The 15,002-nt window shown below is 46.4% G+C and overlaps 1 protein-coding gene across 1 annotated transcript in view; it reads left to right on the top strand.

Moving 5' to 3' along the window:
• Nucleotides 1-15,002, top strand: part of LOC138488129 (complement factor B-like) — a 1,604,240-nt gene that overhangs the window by 761,291 nt on the left and 827,947 nt on the right. Inside the window, exon 7 of the mRNA XM_069614892.1 lies at nucleotides 1,942-2,074. Within this exon, the coding sequence (XP_069470993.1) occupies nucleotides 1,942-2,074 (133 nt within the window). The remainder of the gene's footprint in view (nucleotides 1-1,941; nucleotides 2,075-15,002) is intronic.

Here is a 15,002-nt window from a genome sequence, read left to right as displayed (position 1 = left end):
ACCCCATTGGTGATTGCTGCCCAATATTAAAATTTGTGTGATTTTCTTTGAATTTTAAAAATAAATAAATATTGCATTTTCACCAACCGGCCTGGTTCATGGTCCATTGTGACCTGTTGTATTTGTAAAAGGGGGTTGCAACGGGTCGGGTACCAGCTCAATTTGAATTTGTTGAAATTAAAGAAAAAGCCTTCCTATTGAGCACCACATCCCAGGCTAAGACCAAGTGTCCTGGTCCAGTGTGTGACACCCGATTGGAATCCTTAACAGAGTGCAACATGTGCACAAATCTCATGATCCAAACGAGAGTGCTTGTAATGTGAATTAATGTGTGTCAGATATGTCACAATTATTATGAGGGTTGATCTTTGACAAAATGCCACCCCAGGTTAGTAGAATCCTTGGTTGCCACCATATCTTGTCAGCTATCAGCGGCCACCACCTTGCAGCCTGTTCATAGTTCAGAACCCTTGTCCATGCACATTCGATGTCTCCAGTACTGCGGTTGCACATCTTCCTTTCTCTACGTGGGCATACAAGTAAATGAGGAGACGAGCACTGGGCACAGCACTGAAAGTTGAACTGCCCCAAACCAGAAGGTAGAACCAAAAAGCCTGCTTTAAAGTTTTCATATAGCACTTAGTGGTCAATGTTTATACACTCCCAATTTCGCTAGATAAATGGACTCAAGCACAAAGAGAACTATGTGTTACAGTCGCATGTGAAGTTGCCATAAGTGAGCTAAGACACAAGTCTGACTGTTTTGTGCACTCTATATGTAGAGCAACACTGCAGTCATATAAACTTCATGCATGAGGCTGTTTGCATATTGTACTTACCAAAACCTTCTGCACTTGCTCACAGTGGTATCTGCTAGTGAAAATAAATATGGGATTCCCCATACATTACTTGTCTTTAAAGGGCGAATCAAGTAATCAGTGTTCAATTAAAGCAACAAATGCCAATAACTCTAACAAAATATAGAAAATATTTACAGAAACATGTTGGACAATACACCTATAATACACTCTGAGAAGAGGAAAGAGCACAAATGAAAATCCATATGTGCAAAAAGATTAAAAGGCAACTTCTTCTAATACAAGCATCTGTGTTGGTCTCCATTTTGCAATCCGTGGTCTATTTTTAAGCAAGGGAAAACACTTAATGTAAAAGTCTGTGAGCTAAACAGATTACCATAAATAACTGCCAGAGACCTAGGTAAACTTGAACTCAATAAATCCCCTACATGCACATATATAATTAGAGTGAGGTGATAAATTACTAAATATTTGGTAAAACAAACAATAAGAACACTCATACAACGTGGTTACACAGCTGCAGACTGCTTAACATAATGTTGCCTTGCAGGTTCACATGGGCCAGTGAATGCGAGTAAGCCTTGGCCAACTAATGCATGTCCCCTCCCTCCCTATGCGCTGTAGTGGTAGGTTGTATTACCGAATTCAACTGCGACCATTATTTAAACCTTGGAATTTTGAATGGCAGAGGTGTAGCCTGCCAGGAGAAAGCAGCAAAAATGCACCTTTTCTTTTTCAGTGAGCAAAACAAGTTACACAAAACAAATATATACAAAATCTTTGCTGCTTGATCCAGGATCACGTTTGTACGTTTCTTGGGTGGTATGCAATTACAAAAGTGATGGACCAACGCTTGGAACGATAAGTGGAATGCTGCACCCCTGCCTGATTATCAAACTCCAACTTCAGTGGTGTTTCCTTGCCAAATCTCTCTGCTAACCTGCCCTTCAAACCCCTAAAGTCATAACTCAAATCTTCACATATCGACCTGCCCTGGCATTGCACCTTTAGAGTACCTGCCTTCTTAGCTCCTTCAATGTATTTATCCTCACTCTAGGTCCTGCTCCGGTGTGCATTAGTTGTGCTCATCTTATCTGCTCCCTCTATTACTGCTGTCTTTTAGGTTTCCAAATACAGCACCAAAGTGGACTTTGGCGTGGTGCTTTTTCAACTGACGCCCACCGTTGCAGTGAGGATCGAAGATGGTTGGAGTGCCATGCAAGTAATCAAGGCTATTGAAGGGATTAGATACAAAGGTGAGGCTTCTGCATGCTGTCTTGTTCTTTGAAAGTTAATGGAGATTCTCATTTTATTTAAGTTAAACTGTTGGAAAAATATCAGCAAAGTGCTAATTTATTCTATGACAAGACGGAGGCGAGCATTATGCTTATCTCTTTAATTTGCCACCAACATAGCAATTCAACTTTTAATAAACTTTTACAAAAATAAATGTTTCTTTGCTTCCATGAAAAAAATAAATCTTTAGTTTTAAAGTTTAGAGTCTTTGTAGAGACTCTTCCCTGGTCTCCTACAAGTCTCATGAGCCTCCTGGTGCTCAGTAGTGCTTCCTCCACCAATCCGGAGTCTGACACCCCTATAAGGACTCTCCACACTAGGTCCTTTCCTCTTTCTTTTTGCTGCCAGCATACGGAGATAAGTGATTTATTTTCTCTCAGTATGAACATATTTTTAGGGTATTTTCCTTTCATGAATAAGAAAGTTATCTATATATAACGTGAGCGCAGCGCATATTTATATTAAAAAAAATGTAGATATTTATACTTAAGTAAACTTCAATTATTACCTTGTAAGCGAGCGGCGCTCCGCGTCCGCTTCAGTTCATTCTTAAGCGGTTCAGCTGACCCGCGTTTGTCATCCGCGTTCCAGTTAGTTCGAGAGCTGAGGAGGCGGAGCCAGAGCCGCAGGCGCTCTTGCCCTTGTTAGGCACCCGGCCCGCTCCTCAAGGCATCGCACGGCAGGCGTGCGTTAGGACCCTGAAGGAGCGGGAAGTTGTAAGCCTTCCCGTCGCTCCCCAATCCCTTCCAGCATTTTCCTTTCATCGCGTACGCGAAGGGAGTGCTGCATGTTATCTGTGCCCTATCTGCTTTTCTACTGCAAAAAAAAAAAAATAATAAATAAAAAAAGGGAAATTAGACTGGATCCCTGATACGGAGAGCGTCTGCATTGAGAGGCAAATAAAAAAAAATAAAAAAAATTCGTTCTTTACAGCAGCACGTGTCTCCAGAAGGCCTTCACATTGAATTGCCTCATTTAGTGGGCCTCATTCAGTCGACTGTAAGGTACGTTAGCTTTGCTAACTCAAGGAAGTTATGGCCCATTATCAAGATGGAGAGCACTCCACATCTCCTGATTATTCTGAGGAAGAGTGGGAGGAAGAACCCTCTCATCAGGAAACAGAACTGTCACTCAGTTTTAAACAAGTACTAGGGATTCCCTATCTGTAGCTGTTTCCGAGGGCGTACAACCAATTGCCCAGAGATTAGACATGCTGGAGGCATGGATTTTACAAAAAGTTCAGAAATCTCCCAATAAAAAGAGGGCGCTTAGCCCTGGCGAAGGCATGTCGACTGGACACCCCCATAAAGGGGTTGAACAGGGGTGTAAGGCTCAGAAGAGCTCTGACTCTTTGACCCCCCCGAGCAAGGAAAGGAGGGTACACCAAGACCCCCACAAGGCAGACGATCCCGTCGCAAGATTGAAGAAGGCCTTCCTGGCAAAATCAACAGATTGCCAACCCAGACCCCCTACCCCAGGGGTGAATATTCTCGGGGACATAGACCAGGGCTACTCGCCCGATGACGAAGCAGAAGAGGATGATGAACCCTCTGGGCACACAGCAGCAGATGAAGTAATACTGGATCAAGAGGAAGACACGAACGATATGTTCGACCCGGATACTATTAGGCATCCGAAATCTAAGGAGTGGGTTCCTTCCCCAAATGTAGCGCTTTACATGGCACAGCATATACGCAAGCCGCTCGACAGAGAAGTAAGGTCTCACATGAGATCGGAATGCCCCCGTCCAGATCTCCCAGATAAGTTATCGGAAACCCCAGATTTAGACCCAAAGATGGTTACTTTTGTGACAAAGTCTGCCAAAGATATCAGGAAAGGCGTAGACAGGGCCTGGCGAGGGTGCCAAGATAAAGTCCTTGATTTAGCAGGCCCATTTGCAAAAATTATGGACCTGGCGGAGCAAGCCAAAGACACAAGTTCCCCCATTGATCCTCTAGTCCTAGCGAACTGGGCACCGAGGGCAATGTGCTTCCTGGGGAATGCCAACTGCGCCCTCTCGTCAGAGAGGAGAAGAGGGGTGCTCTTAAAGATCGACTCAAAGCTAAGCGACCTATCATCTTACGAAGCGGGCCAAGGAGCGAAAGGCCTCCTCCTTGGCGAGGCGTTCGCGAAAGAAATGTCCCAATTTGTAGGAACGTATTCAGCCCTCGAAAAGGCCCAGAACTCCATCAAAAGAATTTTTCCCGGGCAAGTTTTTGCTGGGACCGGACGCCAGAGGAGTCGGGCGTCCGGTCGATATTCCTATCATCGCAGACCCCAAGGAAACAGAGTACAATATTGGGAGGGAAGACAGCAAGATTCCTTCTTCCCCTCCCGGCCGAGGTTCCCAAGAGGTCGCAGACAAAGAGGAGCCTTCAAGCAGGCAGGCGCCACTGGCGCTGAGTACACCAAATATGCAAGTGGGGTGCAGGACCCTGATATTTCTGAACGCTTGGCGCGCATTGTCCAGCGATGCTTGGGTTTTACAAGCCGTAGCAGGTTTGCGCATAGAATTTCTAGGCGACCCCTTTCAAGCCCAAGAGCCGCAAGCTATTCACCTAACAGCACAGGAAGCAGCGCTTCTTCAGAACGAGCTAGTAAAGCTTTGCCAGAAAAATGCGATAAAGCGCGAGTTGCAGTCTTCCCCGGGGTTTATAAGCTACATCTTCCTCGTGCACAGAAAAGAAAAAGTGCGCCCGGTTATCAACCTAAAGAGCCTAAACGAATGGTTAAAATACAATCACTTCAAGATGGAGGGAATCCATCTTCTCAGAGACCTTCTGCGCGTGAGAGATTGGTTAGCATGTCTGGATCTGAAAGACGCATACCTCACAGTGCCCATAGCAGAAGACCACCGCCGATACCTTCGTTTCCGCTGGAACAAAGAGGTGTGGCGTTTCAAATGTCTTCCCTTCGGCCTCGCTTCAGCCCCATGGGCCTTCACCAAACTGATGAAGTCGGTGGCAGCGGCCATAAGAGAAAGAGGTATTCGGATCATAATTTATCTAGACGATATCCTGATCCTGAACCAGAGCAAGGACGCCCTGATCATCGATATTCGTTGGGTTTGCACCTTACTATCTTCCCTGGGGTTTCTAGTGAACCTCGACAAGTCTCAATTGCTGCCACTTCAAAGAGTGGAATTCCTAGGTTTCACCATAGACACAGTAAAAGCAACTCTGGAACTTCCGAACCAGAAAGTAAAAGCAATAAGGAAGGGGATCAAGTCAGTCCTAGCAAAAAAGACCATCTCGCTACGATATCTAGCCAGAATAGTGGGACTTCTAGCAGCTTCTATCCAAGCGATTTTCCCAGGGCCTACATTACAGAGCTCTCCAGAGACTCAAGATCAAACACCTGCAAGGAGGTTTAGGATACCATCAGCTAGTTACCTTAGACAGCGAGGCAATTTCAGAGCTTCACTGGTGGCTGCAAAACATGGAAGCCTCGAACGGTCGAGCCATCTTCGGCGACGTTCCAGATATTACTATAGAATCCGACGCGAGCAGAGCCGGATGGGGAGCAAGGTGTGGGCAATTAGAAACAGGAGGGAGATGGTCAGAGAACGAGTTACAGCTCCACATAAACTGTCTCGAGCTTCTAGCAGGCTCCTTTGCAGTCCAAACTTTCACCAAAGACAGAGTCAAATGTTCAGTGCTGCTGAAGATGGACAACATCTCCGCAGTACGATACATAAACAAACTAGGAGGTACCAGATCGAGAATGCTAGCGGAACTAGCGAAAGATTTCTGGCACTACTGCCTTCAACACCAGATAGCAGTAGCGGCGGAGTATCTTCCAGGAGCCCAAAACGAAGTGGCAGACTGAAATTCCAGGTACCTGACAGATTCCAGCGACTGGAAGCTGCTTCCCCAAGTTTTCCTCAAATTGGATCAATTATGGGGTCCATCACACACAGATCTCTTCGCATCCAGACTGAATGCTCAGACAGCCAAATACTCCAGCTGGAGGATGGACCCGGGGGCAGCAGGGACAGATGCATTCCTCCAGTCATGGGCGGGAGCAGTGCACTACGCGTTTCCACCCTTCATAATGATCACGAGACTTCTAGCGAAGGTTCGCAGAGACCAGGCAGAGCTAGTTCTAGTGGTTCCCTTTTGGAAATCTCAGCCTTGGTTCCCAGTAGCGATGGAAATTTCCTCAGATTTCCCGAGGAAGATTCCTCATCGGCCAGATCTCCTCCTCAGCCCAACCGGCCAGAGCCATCCTCTGATAGAGGCGGGCTCCCTGCAATTCATAGCCTGCCGAATTTCAGGGAGGGATGGGAACTGCCAGGAATTTCGCAGATCGCTGCGGACTGTATCAGAGATTCCTGGGCGCCTTCCACCTTTAGAAGCTATAGTTCGGCATGGGATGCCTGGGCTAGATGGTGCTCAACCTTACAGTTGGATCCAGTTTCTGCATCTATAGTACACGTCCTAAATTTCTTAGCAGGCAAATTTCTCGAAGGGTGCGCGTACAGGACCTTGGGAGTCTATAGGTCAGCGTTATCTGCAGGACATGCGAAAGTGGAAGGAGCACCAGTAGGTGAACACCCGGCAGTCCACAGGCTTTTGAGAGGAATCAAGATGAAGAGGCCGCCAGAGCCCAAGTATTCTTCTCTATGGGACGTCCGTGACGTTCTCAGATTGTGTTCTAGCTGGCCAGAAAACTTCCAACTGTCCAGATCCCAGCTTTCTGGGAAGTTAGCGATGTTACTCTGCCTAACAGCATGCAGGAGAGTTTCAGACGTGAAAGCCTTGGAGATAGATAGAAAGATCTTTTATCCGGAGGGTATAGCCTTTACCATAGTGCAAAGGACTAAATCAGATTCCAGGGTGATCTCCTATCCTTATTTCCCCGAAAACTCAAAACTATGTGTAGCGAAAAGCATTAAAGATTATGAAACCGTGACTATGCTGATTAGGCCGCAAGGCATTACCCAATTACTAATAGCGCGCAGGAAACCTCACCATGCAGTGGCTACTGCGACAATTGCTAGATGGGTGAGGGAAGTTATGCAGTGGGCTGGCATAGATTTAACGATATTTGGAGCACATTCTGTTAGAGGCGCCATGGCTTCTAGAGCTTTCTCCGTAGGTGTGTCCTTGCAAGACATTATGAAAGCAGCAGATTGGTCTTCAGAATCCACCTTTAAGACTTTCTATTTTAAGCCAGTTTCAGAGATGGCTAGTAGGGTGGTTCAGAGCTTTGAACAAGCATAATGCTCGCCTCCGTCTTGTCATAGAATGAAGATTGCCCATGCTAACTGCACTGGTCAATCTTGATTCTATTAAAGACAAGGAGGCGAGCATTATATCCCACCCAGATGAATGCGATGAAGTTATTATGCTATTGAAAGTATTTGGTACCAAAGCTGTTTATCAGTACATCGCATTCCCCCCCTCATTGTTATTTTTCTGTTTCTCGTAGGAGACTAACAGAAGCCTGCATGAAGATGCCGGGTTCTAATGGAAGCAAAATCAGTTGTCCCGTTGGACCTTTTGGATAGCAAACTGCGTCCCCAGTTGTCTCAAGGGGAAAGTTGATGTTGGACAGTTATACAGACTCAGTTGTTGCGGCAAGCAAAGAAAGAGGAAAGGACCTAGTGTGGAGAGTCCTTATAGGGGTGTCAGACTCCGGATTGGTGGAGGAAGGACTACTGAGCACCAGGAGGCTCATGGGACTTGTAGGAGACCAGGGAAGAGTCTCTACAAAGACTCTAAACTTTAAAACTAAAGATTTCTTTTTTTCTTGGAAGCAAAGAAACATTTATTTTTGTAAAAGCTTATTAAAAGTTGAATTGCTATGTTGGTGGCAAAATAAAGAGATAAGCATAATGCTCGCCTCCTTGTCTTTAATAGAATCAAGACTGACCAGTGCAGTTAGCATGGGCAATCTTCATTCCAATCATTGATGGCCCCACATGGACCTTATTATGATGAGTCCATGTGGGGCTCAGGATTTAGTCTGTTACACCAGGAACTGGTATCATAGGTGATGAAATTAAAAGCGTATCAAGTCGCCATGTCTGATGTCATGAGCAAACTGGGCATCCTGTGGGTGCATAAGCCAATCGTTTGGTCTTGCTACAGATAGTTTTATCCCTTTACCAGAACTCTTGCAGCAGTGTGTAGAAGGAGCTTGGTGTCAATCAACTACTCTGTGATGCAGAAAGAGGGCATAATGCATAGAGCCTGATTTACAAAAGCATTTTACAATGGCGCAATCTCATTGAAAAACCTTTTGTAAATCAGGCCCTAATAGTTTCAGCCATATTGTAGAGGTTAGTGAAGCTCTGTAAGTTGTTGAAGTAATTGCTGAATGGTGCTTTTAATAGTTTCTTTTGTTTCCATGGTTCTTGACACGTTTTTTTTCTCCACTTTTGTGCTGCTTTACTGTATAGTTAACGAATACAATACTTAGACTCCCAATCCAGAACAATAAGCTGTACTTTGATGCAGACAGTGCCATTCCATCCCAACCTAAAGCAGTAGTTTCACAAGCACCATCTTGGAATGGCAGGACACAACTCAATATGTTATTATTTACTTGTTTGTCAACTCCATGATAATGTTTCTATTGAGTGTGCCTTTTCATTGTGTGACAATTTTGTGCTGAGTATTTAATGTAACTATAAATAGGAATTATTACATTCTATTTCCAGAGAATATTTTCACTTGCAGGCTCGTGTTTTTCCCCAGGCAGTTTAATTGTTTCCTTGATGTTTCACAAAGCTGCAGCGGGGGACTGTGGCATGCATCATGTTTGTTACAGCAGCTTCCAATATTTCCTGTCAGTGTATTGTACTGAACTTGTTTTTCTGAAGTAGGAACGTAGAACGTGTAGCACTATTTGTGAAAATCCTTAAAGTAGGGTGACCAACTTTATCATCACATCACTGGACATAGGGCCTCATTGCAAGTGTGGTGGTCCGGTAACACCGGTGCCGGTGAGCCTACAGGCACAGTTGTTACCGGACCAGCACACTCCAAGACTGCGGGCGGCTGCTGTCCCGCCCACAGACTTTCCGGGAAGAACGAGCACCTTTATTAACGGTGCCGGTGCTTCCCTCATCCCCATTCCCATTGAGTCCTATGAGACTCAATGAGAATGTGGATTGACATTTTTTTGGCGCCTGACTTCCAGGAACAACGGGGTTGTAATCACCTGGTGTTTCCGTGGAACCAGGCGCCGTAAAAATGAACGAGTCTGCCGGCAGCCTGCCGGTTTTACTAGCACGGCTGCCGCCAGACTCGTAATGAGACCCATAGACTCACTCACCCTCTTTGTAGCTCACTGTATGTGAAAACAGGGCAGGATTTGCAGGAGAAAAGAAGTTGTGTCTAATCCAAATATCGCTGTCGCAACAGGGTAAAAAAGAAATGACTTATTTCTAAGCATTCATGATAGGTGTTTGTCTGAGAAACAAATACACAAACAGGGCTGCACACCAAACAGATAGCTTAGCAAATGGGGAGACATTATGAAGTACAAGCATTCAGAATACTCTTCAATTATGCATTAATAAAGGCAGACCCATTGACTTTTCCAATGCTTGTTGTATAGTGTAGAGTGGGTCTCTTTAAATGCCATCAACACCAGCCATGTGACGATTCCCACATTAAATGATTTTTTCTTCTAGGGGAATAAGTAGAGTAGTGCAGGGCAGTACCGAGACATTTCTTTGGTTGGTGAATGGTATTTTTGATATACTACTTTCAACATCACATACACATTCAGCAGTGATAGTGGCAACCAATGAAAGGACGGTATAGACTTCAGGGCGTCCCCAACTCTGGCCAGGGCCGCGGTACTATGACCAAAATACAGGTAATGGGGGTCGTACAGGTCATACAGGTCATGGAAGTCGCCCCATTCTGTTTGGTCCTGAGGAAGGCGGCACATGAATATTTAACCGCTGAAACGTAAAGCTCCCTTTGAAGCACTTATGGCACAAAGGAACAAAGTCATATAGTTATTCGATATATAACTGTACTCTACGTAGACCCCTGTTTTATGATTAGGTTCTCATTGACCTGTTAGTGGTCATCCTAAAGACTAGTTATATAGCAAGGGCCAAGATGTTAGAACATACTTTGCAAACTTAGAATTAATGGTACTTCCCTTGACTCATTATGCGCCTCTAGTCTTTTCTTCATGATAGGAACCAATCATGTCTACATTTATATGTTTTATGTTCTACTATATGTATGCATTATATTTTGTAAATAAATGTCTCATGTATATATTTATCTATTTGTTGAAATATTTAAAGTAATCCACAGGATATAAAAAATAATCAACAGTGATTTTTTAACAGAGAACATTTTTTAGTCAGTTTGCCCTGGAAGTACAGGGGCAACATCAAGCAGAGTGTGTCTCTGCTACCACCAAATTTAATATGCTCAATTAATTTATTTCTGATGATTTGAATATTTCCTGCCGTGGCATTCCCTTTGTATTTAGCCAATGAAAAGAAGCCATCATAGAGAAAATGAAATTCCAGCATTGATAATTTTGCCGTTTGCCATGTAGATTATGAATTCCTTCATTCAGGCATATATTGTATTCCAGTCTTTCATCAGTAGTTACTTTTACTTTTAGTCAACCTGCCTTTCATTCATATCACTCGCCACTAGCTTTGCCATCGGATACTTAATCATTCTTCTGATCAGGCATACATCTTGTCATCCTATCACACTTCCACTACAATGACTGATCCATGCTATCAGAAATATTCCCAAGCGAAAGGCACAATAAGCTGAAGTGGGTATTGCATAGATTACCTTTTTCACATCATTCATTTTAATGAAAGCCCTTTGCAAGCATAATCACTAAATGTTAGTTAAAAGTAAAAAAAGAAGTGGGATTCCAAGATGGCCGCGTTCCTCTGAGCATCGCGACCACCAAGCTCCCGACCCTGGAGGCCCCATAGCCCTCATCTACGCAGTGAAGCCCTCCCCAGGCGGTGAAGGAGACATAAATAGCATCCAGGGCACAGCGGGCCCCAAGGGGACCCTCTGGCGACTTTGCATTGAGCCGATTGGGATTCTCCCCCAGAAGCACCGGCGGAGCTGTAGCAGCACTGAGGCGGGCGCAGCAAATCAGGACAGGCCGATCCCGCTCGGAGAACACACGAGCCCCCACCCCGGCTGGGCTCCGGCAGCAGTATCGCCCTTTTCTGCCGCCTGGGGGAGCGGGCGAAACACACCGCCTGCCACTTCGGATCTGCGTATACGGTGGGACCTGTGGGGAGTGCACCCCAACACGGGCGGGAGGTGCAGTAGCGAACATTGATCGGACCGGGTGAGAGCCCGGGAGGAGCGGACTACAGCGACCCGCACTCTGGCTAGAAAGGAGGTCCTAGCCGTGTGGGGTTTCAGCACCATCTCCGGTTGTGAACAAAGACACGGGCCAGAGCCTCGCAACACCAGAGGACTCGTCGCAGGTAACCCAGGCAGTCGATCCGCGGGAACCAGGAGGATCACATGCAGTGAAGGTATGTGCTGTGCTCCCCTTGATGCAGTGGGCCCCGCTGCTCCGCTGGAACTCAATTAGCGAGCTTGCTGCATCACGGGTCAAAATTACCACAGCAGGCCAAAAGCAGATGGATGCGCTCAGAGAGGACCTGGCGGAGGGCATACAGGAAATCAAGAGGGATATCAACAAGATAGAGGAGAGAGTCGACACAAATGAGAGGGCTACCTACAATCTGGAGCTTCAGGTGGAAGATTTGGAGTACAGGTCCAGGCGGCCGAACATTCGAATGAAGGGCCTCCCGGAGGCCCCACAAGACCAAAACCTCTGCCAGGTGATGAAAGGAATCTTCGCCGACCTCCTAGACGAGGCTGGCCCAGAGGAGTTAGTCTTCGACAGAATCCACAGAGTGGGCCGAGAAGATCAGAACGAGGTGCTAGACCTAGAGTTGTCCTGGCGGCAATGCACAGTTACACTCTAAAAGAGCAAATACTGGCGAAGGCTAGGAGGGAAGGGCGGATCACGTACAACGGGGCGGAGATAACCCTGTACCAGGACCTAGCTCAAACTACCCTAGCTAAAAGAAGAAGGATGGGGCCGTTGCTGGTGCATTTGAGAGCCAAAGGGATACACTATAGATGGACACATCCTTTTGGATTGACGTTTGAATGGAACAGGAAATCTCCTCTTGCGAACAGGGGATTGCCCTCCTGGGTCTGGAGGAGGACTCCCCTCCGGCCATCCAATCTTCCACTCAGCGCGCTGACTGCAAGCCATGGGAATGGTCCATGGTCCGTCCCATAAAATTGAGGAGGGTAAATGCCCAGTCGCGTTTGCGTGACCCATCACCAAGGAAGGAACAGGAGACTCACACAGGATAGCAGGTGCACCCATCATCATCATCCTATAGGGGTCCGCTGGATATGTACAGGAACGCCTGGGGAGGGCATACAAGAAGAGATGAAGCCATGAGACTACACTCAGTGGCGGGTTGGAGGGCCTTGGGGCGGGAAGATGGTCACTCTTGGAATGGGATGGGGATATCCCGCGTTGAACTCAATGGAGGGCAGGGGGTGGAACGACTCTCGAGGTTTGGATTCGAGGGGGGCCGCTGGCCAGTTGTTCCGGCTCACCGGGGAGGGAGGGGGGAGGCAGAGGGGGGAAGAGGTTCGAGGGAGCCCAAATTGCAGAAGTAGCCAATCAGGTGGAGGGGGCCAGGGGAGAAGGGGAATATCACGATGGGGTAACTGAACCCAACATCTGTGAGCTTCAGGGACAAGCTAAATTCTCTCTCCACCATCCCAACTAGAGGTATAATGAGAATTCTCTCCCTCAATATTAACGGGCTTAACTCCCCAGTTAAGCGGAAAAAAATAGAGCGCTATATCAGACGTGAGCGCCCAGATATTGTAACGATGCAAGAGACCCACATACACTCGCGGGACAGAGCAAGGGTCAAAATATGGGGCTACTCTAGACTGATACAAGCCGCACAACCGACCAAGAAGGCGGGAGTCCTAATAGCACTGAAGAACGGGTTAGATTTGAGGATCACGAGGAGCGATGCAGACAAGCAGGGAAGGTATCTAGCAGTGTCTCTGGAAGGGTTGGGGGAGGCATTTACGGTAGCGACTCTTTATGCTCCGAATACAGCACAAGACCCCTTTATTCAATCCACACTAGATAAACTCGAGGGGTTTACCAGACTACATATTATACTCACTGGTGATTTCAATATCGCTTGGGACTTGACTAAGGACAGGAGTTCCGGGGTGGCATCTCCACACAGTGGCCCATCAAACAAACTGAGGGACAAAATCAGCAATCTGGCCCTGGTGGACGCATGGAGGGGATTACGAGGGGACACAGAGGGATACACGTTTTAATTGCATGCCCATCGCTCCCACTCTACAATAGATTACATTTGGCTGTCGACAACCCTACTGGGAAAGGTGAACAATATCTCTATCAGCACTTCAATACTATCTGACCACACCCCCAATAACCCTAAACATTAAGGGGAATAGGAGGCCCTCGGGTCTGTGGAAACGGCGCTACCCGACGAATCTCTTCAAAGACCAACTTCTCATCTGGGAGGTTGAGGAAGAAATAGAATGCTTCTTTTCGACCAACAAAGCAGGGCACACATTCCTTCAGGTGAGATGGGATGCCTTTAAGGCCACCTTGAGGGTCATTATTATCGCAATCAAGGCAAGAAGGGACTGAGAATTAAGATTAGAGGAGGCTAGGTTGGAGGAGGACCTTAAAGGGATATTGGTCAAAATGGGCACTAATCAGACCGCGGCCACCAAAAGAGCATACAGAGCTGTCCAAGGTCAGCTAGACTTAATCCAGACAAGAAAAGCGGAACGCAATCTCCTACAGTTTAGGCAAAAATACTACATCAAAGCCAATAATGCAGATTGACTGCTGGCGAGAATGCTCAGAAAGGAACAGAAAGGTAAAACAATAGTGGGAATTAAAGTTGGCGAGGGGGGTGTAAGTGCTAACAATGATGAAATCAAAAGTGAATTCACCAGGTTATATTCCTCCCTATATGCTTCTGACAATCCATCGCATATGACCCAATTAGAATACTTAACTAGAGTCAATCTAACCTGCCTATCAGAAGAGGAGAAGGAATCACTAGAGAGGGATATCTCGGAGGACGAACTGAGGGCTGCAATTAAGTCCTTACCTACCCTTAAATCTCCAGGGCCAGTTGGGTTTGTAGCTGAATTTTATAAAGCCCACAAGGAAGTGTTAATACCGACCTTAACCGCCCTTTATAACCAAATAGGCAGGGGCAGCCTCGTCACGAGATCAATGGAGGAGGTAAAAGTAGTCCTCATCCACAAAAAGGGGAAAGATCCTTCAGAATGCTTCTCCTACCGTCCCATAGCATGAATTAACGTGGACTCCAAGATTCACGCGAAGATATTAGCAACAAGGTTAGAACATATCCTCAAATTGGTCCAATCGGACCAATCAGATTTGTGAAGGGTCGGCAGAAGGGGGATAATGTCAGAAGACTGGTCCATCTGATAGAGAAGGTCAATAAAAGACGAATACCCGCCCTACTCATGGCGGTTGATGCCGAGAAGGCGTTTGACCGGGTGGAATGGGGATTCCTATTTGCAACTATGCAAAAAATGGATTTGGCCCCAAATTTCTGGACAGAGTCAAGGCTAATTATAGAAACTCAACTCTCCGGTTAGCGGTCAATGGACACCTGTCAGAAACCAGTGACCGTCGTGAGGGGGACCAAACAGGGATACCCGCTATCCCTGATACTATACGCGCTCCACCTTGAGCCATTTCTGGAGGCGGTAAAATGCAATCAGAACATAAAGGGGGTACCGTTCGCCAGGGCTTCTCATAAAATAGCAGCGTTCGCGGACAACATGA

Source organism: Ambystoma mexicanum, chromosome 9, assembly GCF_040938575.1.
Source record: "Ambystoma mexicanum isolate Mex_15411 chromosome 9, UKY_AmexF1_1, whole genome shotgun sequence".
NCBI classification, from domain to species: Eukaryota; Metazoa; Chordata; class Amphibia; order Caudata; family Ambystomatidae; genus Ambystoma; species Ambystoma mexicanum.
Note: the sequence above shows the minus strand (reverse complement) of the source record. Positions and strands in the feature narration are given on the sequence as shown.